We start from the raw sequence: 12,985 nt of genomic DNA on the forward strand, positions 1-12,985 counted from the left end.
TGTGAAACAATCTTGAGATCTCTTTATACGCTTCGAAAGCACTGGTAGTACAACTATGCTTTACCTTTTTTCTGCTCCTTCATAGCGTTGATCCTCTACAGTGGAAAATTTATCAGTTCTTCATGAGCCTTAAACGAAGCTACAGGTTACTTACAGCTTGTCTCTCAGCTCTTCGTCTAGCCATTTCTTTCTCTTTTTCCTCTTTACTCATTCCTGCTAAACTAGGAGCCGCCGCAGCCGCCTGCTTTTGTGGACTAGTAGATTGTGAAGACTGTTCGACATCACCCCAATCATCTGTTGCTGTAGTGGAGAGAGCAGGCGATTTGATCGCTGGAGACGCTGGTATCTGAGGAGATTTCATCGACGTGACAGATTGGTTTAGGGGAGATTTCGTTTGAGCAAATGCTGATACTGGAGATGGTTTAAGTGGCGGAGTTTGTTTACTTGATCCATTAAGATTGGAAGAAGGTTTGGAAGATGTAATATAGTATGATTGAGGTGGAGGTACCACTATCTCTGGAACGGGTGCTGATTCGAATGCAGCTACATGAATATGCAAACCATAAATCAGCGCACTGAGCAGAATGTGCGATACTGTTGCGAAGGGGTATTAGGGAAAGAAGATTGAGTACTTACACCAATCATCTTCGTCTGCATTTACATCAATTAAATCATCGTTACCCCAAGCGTTTCCAGCGTCATTATCGTCATCATCCCATTCTGAAGCTACAACATCTGCTAAGCTACTTGGTCCAGCGGTAGGTTTCTTTCCACCAAGTTTTAAACCTGAAGCTGAACCTGATTTTGGTATAGTTGTGGATTTGAATCTGCCTGATGAAGGTCCCGGAACAGAAGGTGAAGTAGTTGACGTGAACATCGAAGCACTATCACTACTTATTCGAGGTGAAGCTAGTGGTGAACCACCATTCGAAGGGTTTGGACTTCCGGAAGGAACGTTCAGAGCTGAAGCTGCTGACATTGAAGTGTGTAATTCTGGAGTCGAAAGTTGTTTACTCAATGATGATATTGCCCATCCTGCTAATGCTCCAGCAGCTCCAGCTGCGGAGTTAGCAAGTCCAGCTTGGTTATTCGTTGTTGTTGAAGAAGTAGTAGTGACTGGACCATAAGATGATGCAGCTTTTTCTTCCGCTAGAACGGTATCAGGCTAACCGGAGGATATATCAGTTATACGCGTTTATCATTTTGCTTATCAAGGTTCAATGGGTGACTAACCATATTTTTCACCATTTCTGTAATTCGTCCCATGAACATACTCATAGCTTTGAAAGCTTGATCCCGAACCAGCCTATTTGTATCATGATCAACTTCCTTCCACCGACGAATATCGTTTCAAGGCTGGAAGGAAACTCACTTCTCTTTGTCAACCAGTGTGAATGCCATATTAGGTACTACTTTTCCAGCTAAATCCTCCCTATCAAAGCATTCAACGGTCGCCATCAGAGCCATCAGTCCAGCTACTCTGGCATGGACAAATGGATCTTTCAGACTTCTAGCAAAAGCAGGTACTAAGACTTTTTTCTTGGTATTTGGACCTAAAGAAGGAGCTAGTCGACCAAGTAGAATACAGGTATTCGTTCGAATAGATGGTTCGGTATCCATTTGCATTTTCGCAAGAAGACGAAGGAGATCATTGTTCAGTATCCGATCTGATAACTAAAGTTACAGAGACATAGTCAGTTGTCAATACACTACACGATGTGGACGTTGTACTTTACCTTGCCAGCTAGAGGGAATACAGCTTTTACAGTAGCTTCCCTTATCACAGGAACGGTATCGGCAAATCCAGTAATCTGATCAGAACAATTAGTCCGAGAGATCCGCAACGGATTACGACTACAATCATACTCACCAAGTTAGGCCAAACCTTCTCTTGAACCATCTTGTTATCCATCTTGTCTGCGTATTCATTCAACCCATCCAATAAAGCCATTCGTGTTCCTCTATCAGGGCTAGTGTATAATTTCACCACAGGTTCCAGTACGACTTTTGGATAATCACTTGGAGGGACTAATTTACCCAATTCCAGTACTAGAGGAAGCATCGCTGAACTTGGTGCAGTAGGCAACGACAGTGAGTGTAGCAGAGAGGGTAGTATCTTATGTGTTGTGAAAGGTGCAGGCAAAGTACCTGAATTCGAAGCATCTTTGATTATCCTTAATAAGCCCAGCTTATCACCTTCAGAAGCTAATTCAAAATTGTCCAGTCCTCCTACTAAGCTGACTAAAGGATTTGAAGCCCAGAATCCAGATGATGTAGCCTCCTCAACGAATGAGCTTGTTGACAATCTAGTTCGAGGATTAGGATTCAACAATCTCTTCCACAAAGGATAGAGAGATTTGGGTATAGATCCTGCCGATGAAGGTGTAGGAGGTGAATTCAAGGAAGGTAATGGTGCCAAGGGATTATATAGAGTAAATATGAGTAATGCTAAAAGATACGTATCGGACAATGCTGGATCAGTACTATGGTTATATGTCAGCTATAATTTCTGTCTTTTGAAAAATGTCTGCTTACTCTCGAAGGACACCCCAGCCGCCTTTCTTGACCTCAGGACCCGATCGTTCTCTTACATCACCAGGAGCTACACCGCCTAAACCCCACAGCACCCCAGCTTGATCATCTCGGCCAGTGAGAAGATCGAATCCTCCTAGTCGCCATTCAAGAGAAGGGGTAACAAAGACAGCTGCAGGTATTAAGTACGCATGATGTTGAGACAGTGGGGGAGAGTTTAGAAATGCCAGAGCGGTCTGCAGAATCACGTATTAGCCAATATGATCGTAAACGTTGTAATCCAGCAAAGGGGGCCGCAAAGCAGAAACTCACCGATATACTCTTCACACCCCACCCTATCCATTCTTCTTTCCCCTTCCCTTTAGCAGTACCAGGTCCAGCTAAGGAGCCACCAGTCTCCCATTCTCTCAGAACACCTGTCAGCGGCCGCACTCGCTCTGTCGCTATGTATATGTGTGTTTCCGTTTCCACCGAATCTATGTATTTTATCCTGCGGGCGTATCATCAGCTTGATCGAGAACGACAATCAAAAGACGAGACTTACACGTCAGGATGCCTTATTGTCCTTGTCTTCTTCAGAGCGTTTTTAGCCAATTGAAATAAAGTTTTTCGGTCTTTGTTTCCAGGTTGATAAGGTGGTAATGTCGAATCATAGATGAACAGTGTAAGAGGTGTACCATCGTCCTAATTACACACGGACGGTATTAGCCAAAACAGCTCATGCCGAAGGTCACACAAAGCTACCAACCCGTTTCACACCTTCTCTAATCTCCCATATTGAACTTCCACTATCCAGTCCAGGTATTCGTTCTCCTATTGAGAAGGGAAATGTTACTCCCGCTGATTGAAGAACCGAGGTGGTGATGGATTTGAGGTAGTTCATCTCGATTTTTCCGGCGGAGGGTCCAACCGTTTGCACAGATTCAAATGGAATAGCAGCTGATGCTGTAGATCTGGCTTATGTACGCTACAAGCTTTCGCCGTGATTGGGATGCAGATATTGGCGAGAAGGGCACGATACACTTACTCTGTGGACAAATACGAGAGTATGTTGCGAAAACAGAGAGACAAAGCGCGTAGATCACTTGTATTACGTAACATTGTAGATTATCGACTCAGGGCGTTCGATTTAAACATTTTCAAAAGTGAAAGGCGAAGTTGTAGGAATTCACCCAAATCATTTTTCATTTCACCTCATCTCTTTCTTTTGCCCTTTGGCTTTACAATCAATCCCACAGAAAAGACTTCGGTCAGCTCCAACCCAGGTCCTGCTCGTCACAAGCTCATATCGAGGCCTAGTGTCTTCTGATTCTCCATCAGGATCAGCACCTTCCTTCCCCTCTCGCATTTTGACCTGAACTTCGAGGTATCTCTGCCCAGTAAGTTGGTCTATTTTCAACCCTTGAAACTTACTGTATTGCACTCTCAAAGAGGACCCTTAAAGCTGACTTATGGTATCTATAGCCATGATTGTAGTCCCCGGATCTTCTGCCATCACAGCTTCTCGAAGAAATGTCCTGCTCAAGGCATTTCACGCTCATATTCCCGCCATTACTTCGGTAGATGCAGTCCATCTCCATCTCGTCAATCCAACTTCTGAAGAGTCTGCCACCCTCCTCGCTGACGAATCATCAAAGGAAAGATCGATTCTCAACGCTTTGCTAGCTTATGGCGATTACGAGCAATTAGATTCCACCAAAGTCTTCATTGAAACTGGATTAAAGAGCTCATCAGGTGCCACCATCTCCGCATTATACATCCTTCCTAGAGCTGGTACAATATCGCCATGGTCTTCAAAAGCTACCGACATCGCAAAGATCTGCGCATTAAAAGAACATGTTGCCCGTCTGGAACGAGGAGCTCTGTACTTATTTACCTCGTCCGAACCTATATCTCTTCCTACTATCCACCACGAACTTCACCTAATTCACGATCGAATGACTCAACTTGTTCATACTTCTTTGCCACCTTCCGCCACTGTATTCCCTCCTGTCCCACCCCATCCATCACCGCTCATCACTGTTCCCATCATCGGTGCTTCCGACCCGACTGCCGTCCTTGGAGGAGCCAATGCTCGTCTTGGTCTCGCTTTATCCGACACCGAAATACCTTATCTTGTCGAGTCATTCCTCGCCGCTGGACGAAATCCCACGGACGCCGAGCTCTTCATGTTCGCTCAAGTGAATTCGGAACATTGTCGACACAAGATCTTCAACGCCAAGTGGACTATTGATGGAAAAGATAAGGAGAACAGTTTATTCGGAATGATCAGAAATACTGAGAAGGTAGTCAACTCTGCTGGTACTATTTCCGCTTACGAGGATAACGCTGCTGTGATGGAAGGATATGAAGCACCTCGATTTGCTGTAAACGGCAAAGAGGACTGGGCGTACGCATCAAAGATGGAAGCTATACCGGTTCTCATCAAAGTCGAAACTCACAATCACCCTACCGCCGTTTCACCCTACCCTGGTGCGGCAACTGGCTCAGGAGGTGAAATCCGAGATGAAGGTGCAACAGGTCAAGGTTCTAAGCCTAAAGCTGGTCTTGCTGGATACACTACCTCAGATCTCTTGATTCCTGACTTCGTGCAACCCTGGGAATCAGATGTCGGTAAACCAGCTCATATTGCGTCTGCTTTCGACATCATGATTGAAGCTCCCCTTGGTGCTGCGGCGTTCAACAACGAGTTCGGACGACCTGCTCTTGGTGGTTACTTCAGGACTTTCCTTTTAGAAGCTCCTACTGCTAGTGGCGAAAAAGAATGGAGAGGTTACCATAAGCCAATCATGATCGCTGGTGGTCTTGGTAATGTCAGACCTCAATACGCCAGAAAGGACAAGATCACTCCTGGATCAAAGGTTATTGTTCTGGGTGGTCCTGGTATGCTTATTGGGCTAGGAGGTGGTGCAGCTTCTTCTATGGCCAGTGGTGCCAGCTCAGCAGATCTCGATTTCGCTTCCGTTCAAAGAGAGAACCCTGAGATGGAACGTCGATGTCAACAAGTCATCGATGCATGTGTTGCTCGAGGCGACGGTGCTGGAAACCCAATTGAGTCGATCCACGATGTCGGCGCCGGTGGTTTATCCAACGCTCTTCCCGAACTTGTACATGACTGTGGTCTTGGTGCTGTATTCGAGATTCGCGATGTACTAGTCGATGATCCCGGCATGTCACCGATGGAAATCTGGTGTAATGAATCTCAAGAGCGATACGTACTGGCTGTCACTCCCGAAAACCTGCCAGTCTTCGAGGAAATCTGTAAACGAGAAAGATGCCCATTCTCTGTGGTCGGTACCGCCACCGAGGAAGAGAGGCTTGTCGTTACCGATCGATTACTGGGTGACAATGCTATCGATATTCCAATGCCTGTTCTTTTCGGCAAGCCCCCTCGAATGCATCGACAAGCAACCTCCATCAATCCAACCCGAGAGGCATTCGACTCTTCCCTTTTCACCTATCTCCCCGTTTACCAAGGCGCACCTACAACTTCCCTTATCGCTGAGACTGTCAACCGAGTTCTCCGACTGCCAAGTGTGGGATCCAAATCTTTCCTTATCACAATCGGTGATCGTAGTATAACTGGTCTTGTTGCTAGAGACCAAATGGTCGGCCCCTGGCAAGTACCTGTAGCCGATGTTGCCGTAACCCAGGCATCATACGGTTTTGACACTGTCGTGGGAGAAGCAATGGCCATGGGCGAAAGAACTCCCCTTGCTTTGCTTAATGCAGGTGCTTCCGCTCGAATGGCAATCGGCGAGTCTCTTACAAATTTGGCCGCTTCTTCGATTGAAGACATTGGCAAGATCAAGCTTAGTGCAAATTGGATGTCTGCCGCCTCGCACGAGGGCGAAGGTGCCAAACTGTACGAGGCAGTTCAAGCTGTCGGTATGGACTTGTGTCCTAAACTTGGTGTTGGTGTGCCTGTCGGGAAGGACTCCATGTCTATGTCAATGAAATGGGCAGGAGCCAAGGGCGAACAGAAGCAAGTGACTGCTCCTCTTTCACTCATTGTGACAGCTTTCGCTCCCGTCAATCACGTCGACAGAACCTGGACTCCCCAGTTACAGACAGATGCTGGTGACAGTGTGCTTGTTTTTGTTGACCTCGCTAGAGGTCAACAAAGACTCGGAGGATCTGCTCTTGCGCAAGTTTTCAAACAACTTGGATCGGAAGCACCCGACGTCGAAGATGCTGCCGACATCAGGTCTTTCTTCGCTGCCGCCCAAACTCTCAAATCTTCCGACACCGTCTTGGCTTACCACGATCGATCTGACGGTGGTTTGTTCACCACTGTGGTTGAAATGGCCTTTGCCGGTCGATCAGGTGTTGAAGTATCACTTGACGCTATCAATTCGAACGGCGATGCTATCGCATCTTTGTTCAACGAAGAGCTGGGTGTGGTGATGCAAGTACGAACTGCCGATATACCAACATTCACCGATGCCTTTGTCAAAGCTGGTTTCCCAACACGACATATCCACGTTATCGGTCGGGTCCTTGGTCGAGAAGATCAATCAATCAACCTCATTCACAATTCGGAAGCTATCTATACGTCAACTAGGGGAGCTCTGCAACAACTCTGGGCTGAAACCTCCTATCGGATGCAAGCGGTTCGAGACCAACCTGAAGGTGCTAAAGAAGAGTTTGAAGCGATTCTTGACAACGAAGATGAAGGTATACAATTCGAGGTGCCCTACCAATTCTTGCCTGATGTCAATGCCAATTCTCGACGCTTCCAACCTCCTCGAGTTGCCATTCTTCGAGAACAAGGTGTCAACGGACATATCGAAATGGCTTGGTCATTCCACGCTGCAGGGTTCGAAGCTGTCGACGTTCACATGTCCGATATCATCTCATCAAGAGTCTCACTTTCTTCCTTTGCTGGTCTAGCAGCTTGTGGAGGGTTCTCATACGGTGATGTCCTCGGAGCTGGTAATGGATGGGCAAAATCAGTTCTACTCAATGAAGTTGCCCGAAAAGATTTCTCAGCATTCTTCCAAAGAGAGGACACTTTCGCTTTGGGCGTTTGTAATGGATGTCAATTCTTCTCACAACTCAAAGAGATCATACCCGGCACCGAAGCCTGGCCAGCATTCAAAGCCAATCGATCTGAGAGATTTGAAGGCAGAGTATCGACAATACAAATCGAGAAGTCTGCAGCTGAGAACTCGATTTTCTTCAATGATATGGCTGGTACAATCATCCCAGTAGCTGTAGCCCATGGAGAAGGAAGAGCTTCATTCGTTTCTACTGGATCTCTTGATTCATTAAATCGAGATCGATTAATACCTGTAAGATATGTGGATAGTAAAAAGAACATAGCAACTACATATCCTAAAAACCCTAACGGATCACCAGAAGGAATAGCCGCCGTTCAAAGTAAATCAGGAAGAGTATTAGCTATAATGCCTCACCCGGAAAGAGTAGTAAATCTAACGAGTAATTCTTGGTTCCCCAAAGAATTGGCCAAGTCAACTCAAGGCAAAGGTCCTTGGTTTAGGTTGTTCCAGAACGCTTATAAATTTGCTATTGATCAAAGAAATTAAATATGGAAGGGGCGATGAAGATGTTCCAGTTAGACGGTTTGTGAATCACTATTATTATTACTATCTAGAAAGGTGTTTTCAATCATCAATGCATTTTGGTTATCATGTCTGTGCACAGAACAGCATATCATCATCATTGTAGACTACTGATGGGCCTTCTGCTTGAGGTTTCTTGTCCGTCCACGATCCTTCTCGGTCGGACAGTGAAAGCCGATCATCAAGTACGAATCTGCACTGAATTGCCGAAGTCGATCAGTGTCGGCTAGCCGAATCCGAGCCCGGTAGCAGGGAGAAGCAGAAGGTAGTGAAAGCGTGTGAATATAGATAGATCGTTCAACTGAGTATGCGAGATCTGATTACGGTATAAGCTATCCACTTGGTGGGTTAGTAAAGCGAAAGAAAGCCCTTTCAACCCAAATTCGGTTCAGTCGCTCTCTGGATATCCATCCGATCGGATCCAGCAAGTAAGAACACTGGCCAAGTTCAAGTTTCAACAGGTCTTTTACCAATTCGTGATCTATTGCCAATCCCGATTCGGGACAAGATGTTCACTTGTTGGTATTCCACTTTCTGTCGAGACATCCTCGGACCCCATAATACCGGTCATTGCTCTGCTGCCTGCTGTATACAGGTCAAAGGGAGTTACTCATAAAATTATAATTCCTCGGAATTGTGTTCACCCTGACGTGTTTGAATCGAATCTCGTAAGAAAGAAAGCTTGGCAGCCAGATAAACGCGCTTCTGGGATGTCTGAACCCCAAAACATTGAATGGATCGCTTGATATGCGTACAGCAGTCCACTTTAGTCTTCTAAGAGAATATTCATGATGGGAACCAAAGCAAAAATGGGAAATTCCAATATAGTGATCGACCGGTCAACTGCTGGTAGGCAATCATTATTTCTTCCCCGATGAAGTCGTATAAGTTAGTAATAGATCAAACGTCATTGCCATCTCATATGAGTAAAGCTTTTACGACTTTTACGCCACCTCGAAGCAGAGCGTCACGATAATTATGGAAATGTGGGAAATGTAAACCCCGCTCGTTGCCCTTTATCCCCCCTTGGGGTTTCTCTCTTTAAGCTCTTGGGTGCTCCATCCCGATATTTGGAGAATCGGCTGGAGTCCCGACTTTACCGATTAAGTATAAAACTCATAATATGACATTGTAACCACAAGTAGTAGAAATAGTGGCTTTTATTGCTTTTTATGATACGAATAACGATAAAGAAAAGTCTTGGCTGAACATTTTTAGACCGATTATCATATCGGCCCGAACATATTTCTCGCTTTTCATCTTAAACCCGCCCTTAATAAAGTGCTCATGAGACCTGGCTTCGTCAATTAACGGCAATGTCATCAAGTCAATCCAGAGGTATATAATAACCCATATCAGGATCGTTGTATACATTTCCCTTTCCCCCTTCATCCCTCACGAAATCGACACGTCAAAGTCACATCAAGGTAATCATAGGCAATATGTCGGATGCTATTAGAGCTTCAAGTCCTTCTATCGATGGAGTAGAGAAAGAAGAAATCAAACATGTAGAACATGAAGCTACCGTTCATCCGATTCCTGAATCACTCAAAAATCTAAGTGACAAGGATTTGGAAGTTCTCGAAAAGACAATGGTTCGAAAGATGGATTCTATAATCTTGTGAGTTGTCACATCCGATCTATCTTCCCAGGGAAATTTGAACTGATCTATGATTTTTGTCAATCTCTAGACCAGTCATTATGGTACTTTATATCTTGAATTGCAAGTCAACTTTCCCTTCTCTCGAAAGGCAAGAAAATTTACATCTGATGACTCACGACTAACGTTCTGCTTTACACTGCGTAGACATCGACCGGCAAAATCTTGCAGCTGCTAAATTACAAGGTATATTGGACGATCTTCATATGACCACCCAACAATTTGCTTCTGCAATTGCTATCTTGTATGGTAAGTGCATAACTCCCTTATCGATGCTATCCGACACGATTCGCAACGCTTGTTTTGGATTTGAGCGACCCAATTGACTGACGAACTAACACATTGATTCCTTACAGCTGGTTACATCCCGTTCCAAATCCCATCAAATTACCTTATATCGTATTTCAGTCGACCAGGTTTATGTGAGTATCTAACCTTTCGATGGAAACCCTTGAAACTCTTGCTCATGAGACTGATGCATGTCAACGTATAGATATCTGTTCGGCAGTCATACTTTGGGGTGCCATTAGCGCTTGTACTGCTGCTGTTCAATCCTACCAAGCTCTTTTAGGTATTCGTGTTATCCTTGGTGCCGTTGAAGCCGTGTTCTTCCCTGGTGTTTTATACTACCTTTCCGCATGGTAAGTCTCAGAATTTTAACTTAATGTGAAAAGGTCTTAGGTGTCATTCTTACTGATACCTTGTAACAGGTATACTAAGAAAGAACTCGGTAAACGATACGCTGCGTTGTTCATTGGTCAACAATTAGGAAACGGTTTTGGTGGGTTGATCGCTGCTGGTGTACTTAAACTCGATGGTGCACACGGTATAAGGGGGTGGAGATGGTTATTCATCATCGAAGGTGTCGCGACTGTCGGTTTCGGTGCCATATTCGCTACTTTCATGGTACGTCACGATTCATCGATAACATACAATATGACGAAATCGCGGCTGATACAGTGGACTTGTGTTGTATAGCCTGAATATCCTTACAACGCTAGAATTTTAACACCAATTCAAAGGGATTATGCTGTTTGGAGATTAGAGAAAGAGGCAGGAGCAAGTGAAGCCCACGAAGACGTGTCGAATCTCAAAGCATACGTCTCAGCACTCGCCGATCCTAAAGTATACGCCTTGATCCTGTGTATGATCATGTCTCAGGCTATGGGTTCAGTCGGAAATTTCTTCCCCACAATTATCAAATCAATCTTCTCCAACAATATCCTTGTTTTACTCCTTACCGCTCCTCCTTATATCTTCGTCTGTTTCTTCTTTTACGGTCTATCGTGGTATGCTGATGTAAGTGAATATCTCCTCTTTTCCCCTGTTGATACGATGTGAACTTGAGCTGATCACATGTCCTGTAGAGAAACGGCAAGATCTATCTACCAATGGTCATCTGTTTATCGATCGGTATCGTGATCTACGTGATTGCAGTCGCTACGCTCAGTGTTCCAGCTCGTTACGTCGCCATAATGTTTACACCCGTGGCCAACGTGGTACCCCAACTGTTCATTTACAATACATTATCTCTGCACGTTGCTCGACCCTATCCCAAACGAGCTGCTGGATTGGCTTTGATCAATGCTATCGGCGGTACTTCAAATGTATGGTCAGCATACGTATGGTATAAACCTCCTCATTTCTATGCTGGTTTCGGTATGGTCTTAGCTTGTAACGTCTTATTCTTGATCATCATCACAGCATACAAATTCTACGTCAGGAGGGAGAACGCTAAATTAGATGCTGGAGGTGAAAAGGCAAGACACGCAATGAGACATGGTATCACACAAGAACAAGTTGATCTAGGTTGGAGGTATGTCGGATATTAGGGAGTCATCTGATTATGCAAAGAAAATCTATATTAGTGGTATGTATAATAGTTAAAGACGGATCGTACACTGTTCATCGTCTTAATATCTTTATTATCGAATCTCAGTATATTGTTATATGAAACAACTCAAGTGTGTATGAAGGGCGCTTCTTCAGATCAACGTATGCACGTATGCGTGGATAATACAGTCTACGTCACAACAGATCTATCTCCCGTCTGTTCTTTCTTTCCTTCTCACTAAAATGAGCTTTGCAGTAGGTCTCAAACGGAGGCCATCCCAATCGGTCATTGTGAGCGTTGAATGCCACGGTTGTTGAGGTGCCACTTCCAACGCTACAACGCGTCTCCTTTGAGTGCTGTGCAAAAAAGTTGAGATCGCGAACTCTTGATCAATCCGACACTGAATCGTAAAGAATCATTCTTCAAGCTCATCTGAGCGGATCAGTATACAAATACCACTCTCAATCCTCGCTTTGGTATAAGGACCAATATCACGCTCGACAATGACGACATATCAACCATTACCTACGTCCGATTCATCTTCTTCCTTCCCACCATCTCATTCAGAGCCATTACACGAGACAGATCCATCTTATCGACCATTACGACAATCGGTTGAAGATGAATTCAACAGACCTCCTCCATCATGGTGGAAGAGATCACTATTAGTTCTTACGCTCTGTTTCATGGCTTGGATGAGCGTTTGGCTCGGTAGAAAAGGTTTAGGAACGGATAATTCAAAACCTACAATTATATATGCTAGCAGGTGAGTAATGTGAGTGTGGACATTTTGACGTTTTGCTGGGTCAGACCACGAACAGTGTAGACAGACGCTGAATAAGATACTCTTTGTACACTCTTTCATCTTCATCCAAATTGTCGCTGATCGTACATACAACTTACCTGACTTCCCGTGATCTGAACCGACATGTCATCCCTTCATCCCTCCAACACGCCTCAATACACTTTCGCTTCTTTACTATTCCCCTTTCGACAATTGTCTCAAACGCAAATCACTCGCAGATACTCTGAGGAACACAAGTACCGACCAGCCGCATCACCCGTCATAACCGAACATCTACCTGGGAATCGAATTCGATTGAGGGGAGCATCAATTGGCGGAGTCGGAATCGCAGAAGAAGATGTACCTTTAACTTCGGCTCAAATAGCTGCCAGAGATAAGAAACGAAGGGTAGAAGCTAAAAATAAAGCTAGGGAGAAGATGGGCTTAAGAGTTAAAAAGAGGAAAAATTTGAAACAGCAAAAAGAAGAGGAATGGGTGAAAGTTAGAGAATTGGAAAAGAGGATCAAAGGCGAGGTATAGATGCAGCATATACAGTAGACTGTATGAGGTAGCGTATGACCTTATATGTG

General features: G+C 44.8%; 4 protein-coding genes across 4 annotated transcripts; 3 read left to right on the plus strand and 1 right to left on the minus strand.

The window, feature by feature from the left end:
• Positions 1–53: 53 nt before the first annotated feature.
• On the minus strand, positions 54–3,415 carry IL334_007320 (uncharacterized protein; the record flags this gene model as incomplete). The annotated part of the gene is made up of 11 exons (XM_062939010.1): positions 54–95; positions 155–543; positions 637–1,165; positions 1,234–1,306; positions 1,373–1,674; positions 1,737–1,811; positions 1,871–2,483; positions 2,536–2,768; positions 2,845–3,022; positions 3,077–3,216; positions 3,281–3,415. The coding sequence occupies 11 exons, from the start codon at positions 3,413–3,415 to the stop codon at positions 54–56; spliced, it is 2,709 nt and encodes a 902-aa protein (XP_062795061.1).
• A 583-nt stretch (positions 3,416–3,998) lies between these two features.
• On the plus strand, positions 3,999–8,081 carry IL334_007321 (phosphoribosylformylglycinamidine synthase; the record flags this gene model as incomplete). Its single annotated transcript, XM_062939011.1, has 1 exon — positions 3,999–8,081. One exon carries the CDS (start codon positions 3,999–4,001, stop codon positions 8,079–8,081), a length of 4,083 nt encoding a protein of 1,360 aa, XP_062795062.1.
• A 1,478-nt stretch (positions 8,082–9,559) lies between these two features.
• Positions 9,560–11,609, plus strand: IL334_007322 (uncharacterized protein; the record flags this gene model as incomplete). The annotated part of the gene is made up of 8 exons (XM_062939012.1): positions 9,560–9,738; positions 9,809–9,840; positions 9,925–10,026; positions 10,134–10,199; positions 10,271–10,418; positions 10,488–10,683; positions 10,756–11,076; positions 11,145–11,609. 8 exons carry the CDS (start codon positions 9,560–9,562, stop codon positions 11,607–11,609), a joined length of 1,509 nt encoding a protein of 502 aa, XP_062795063.1.
• A 505-nt stretch (positions 11,610–12,114) lies between these two features.
• IL334_007323 (uncharacterized protein) lies at positions 12,115–12,935 on the plus strand (the record flags this gene model as incomplete). The annotated part of the gene is made up of 2 exons (XM_062939013.1): positions 12,115–12,377; positions 12,635–12,935. The coding sequence occupies 2 exons, from the start codon at positions 12,115–12,117 to the stop codon at positions 12,933–12,935; spliced, it is 564 nt and encodes a 187-aa protein (XP_062795064.1).
• Positions 12,936–12,985: the final 50 nt, after the last annotated feature.

The sequence above is a fragment of the Kwoniella shivajii genome, chromosome 10, assembly GCF_035658355.1.
Source record: "Kwoniella shivajii chromosome 10, complete sequence".
NCBI lineage: Eukaryota > Fungi > Basidiomycota > Tremellomycetes > Tremellales > Cryptococcaceae > Kwoniella > Kwoniella shivajii.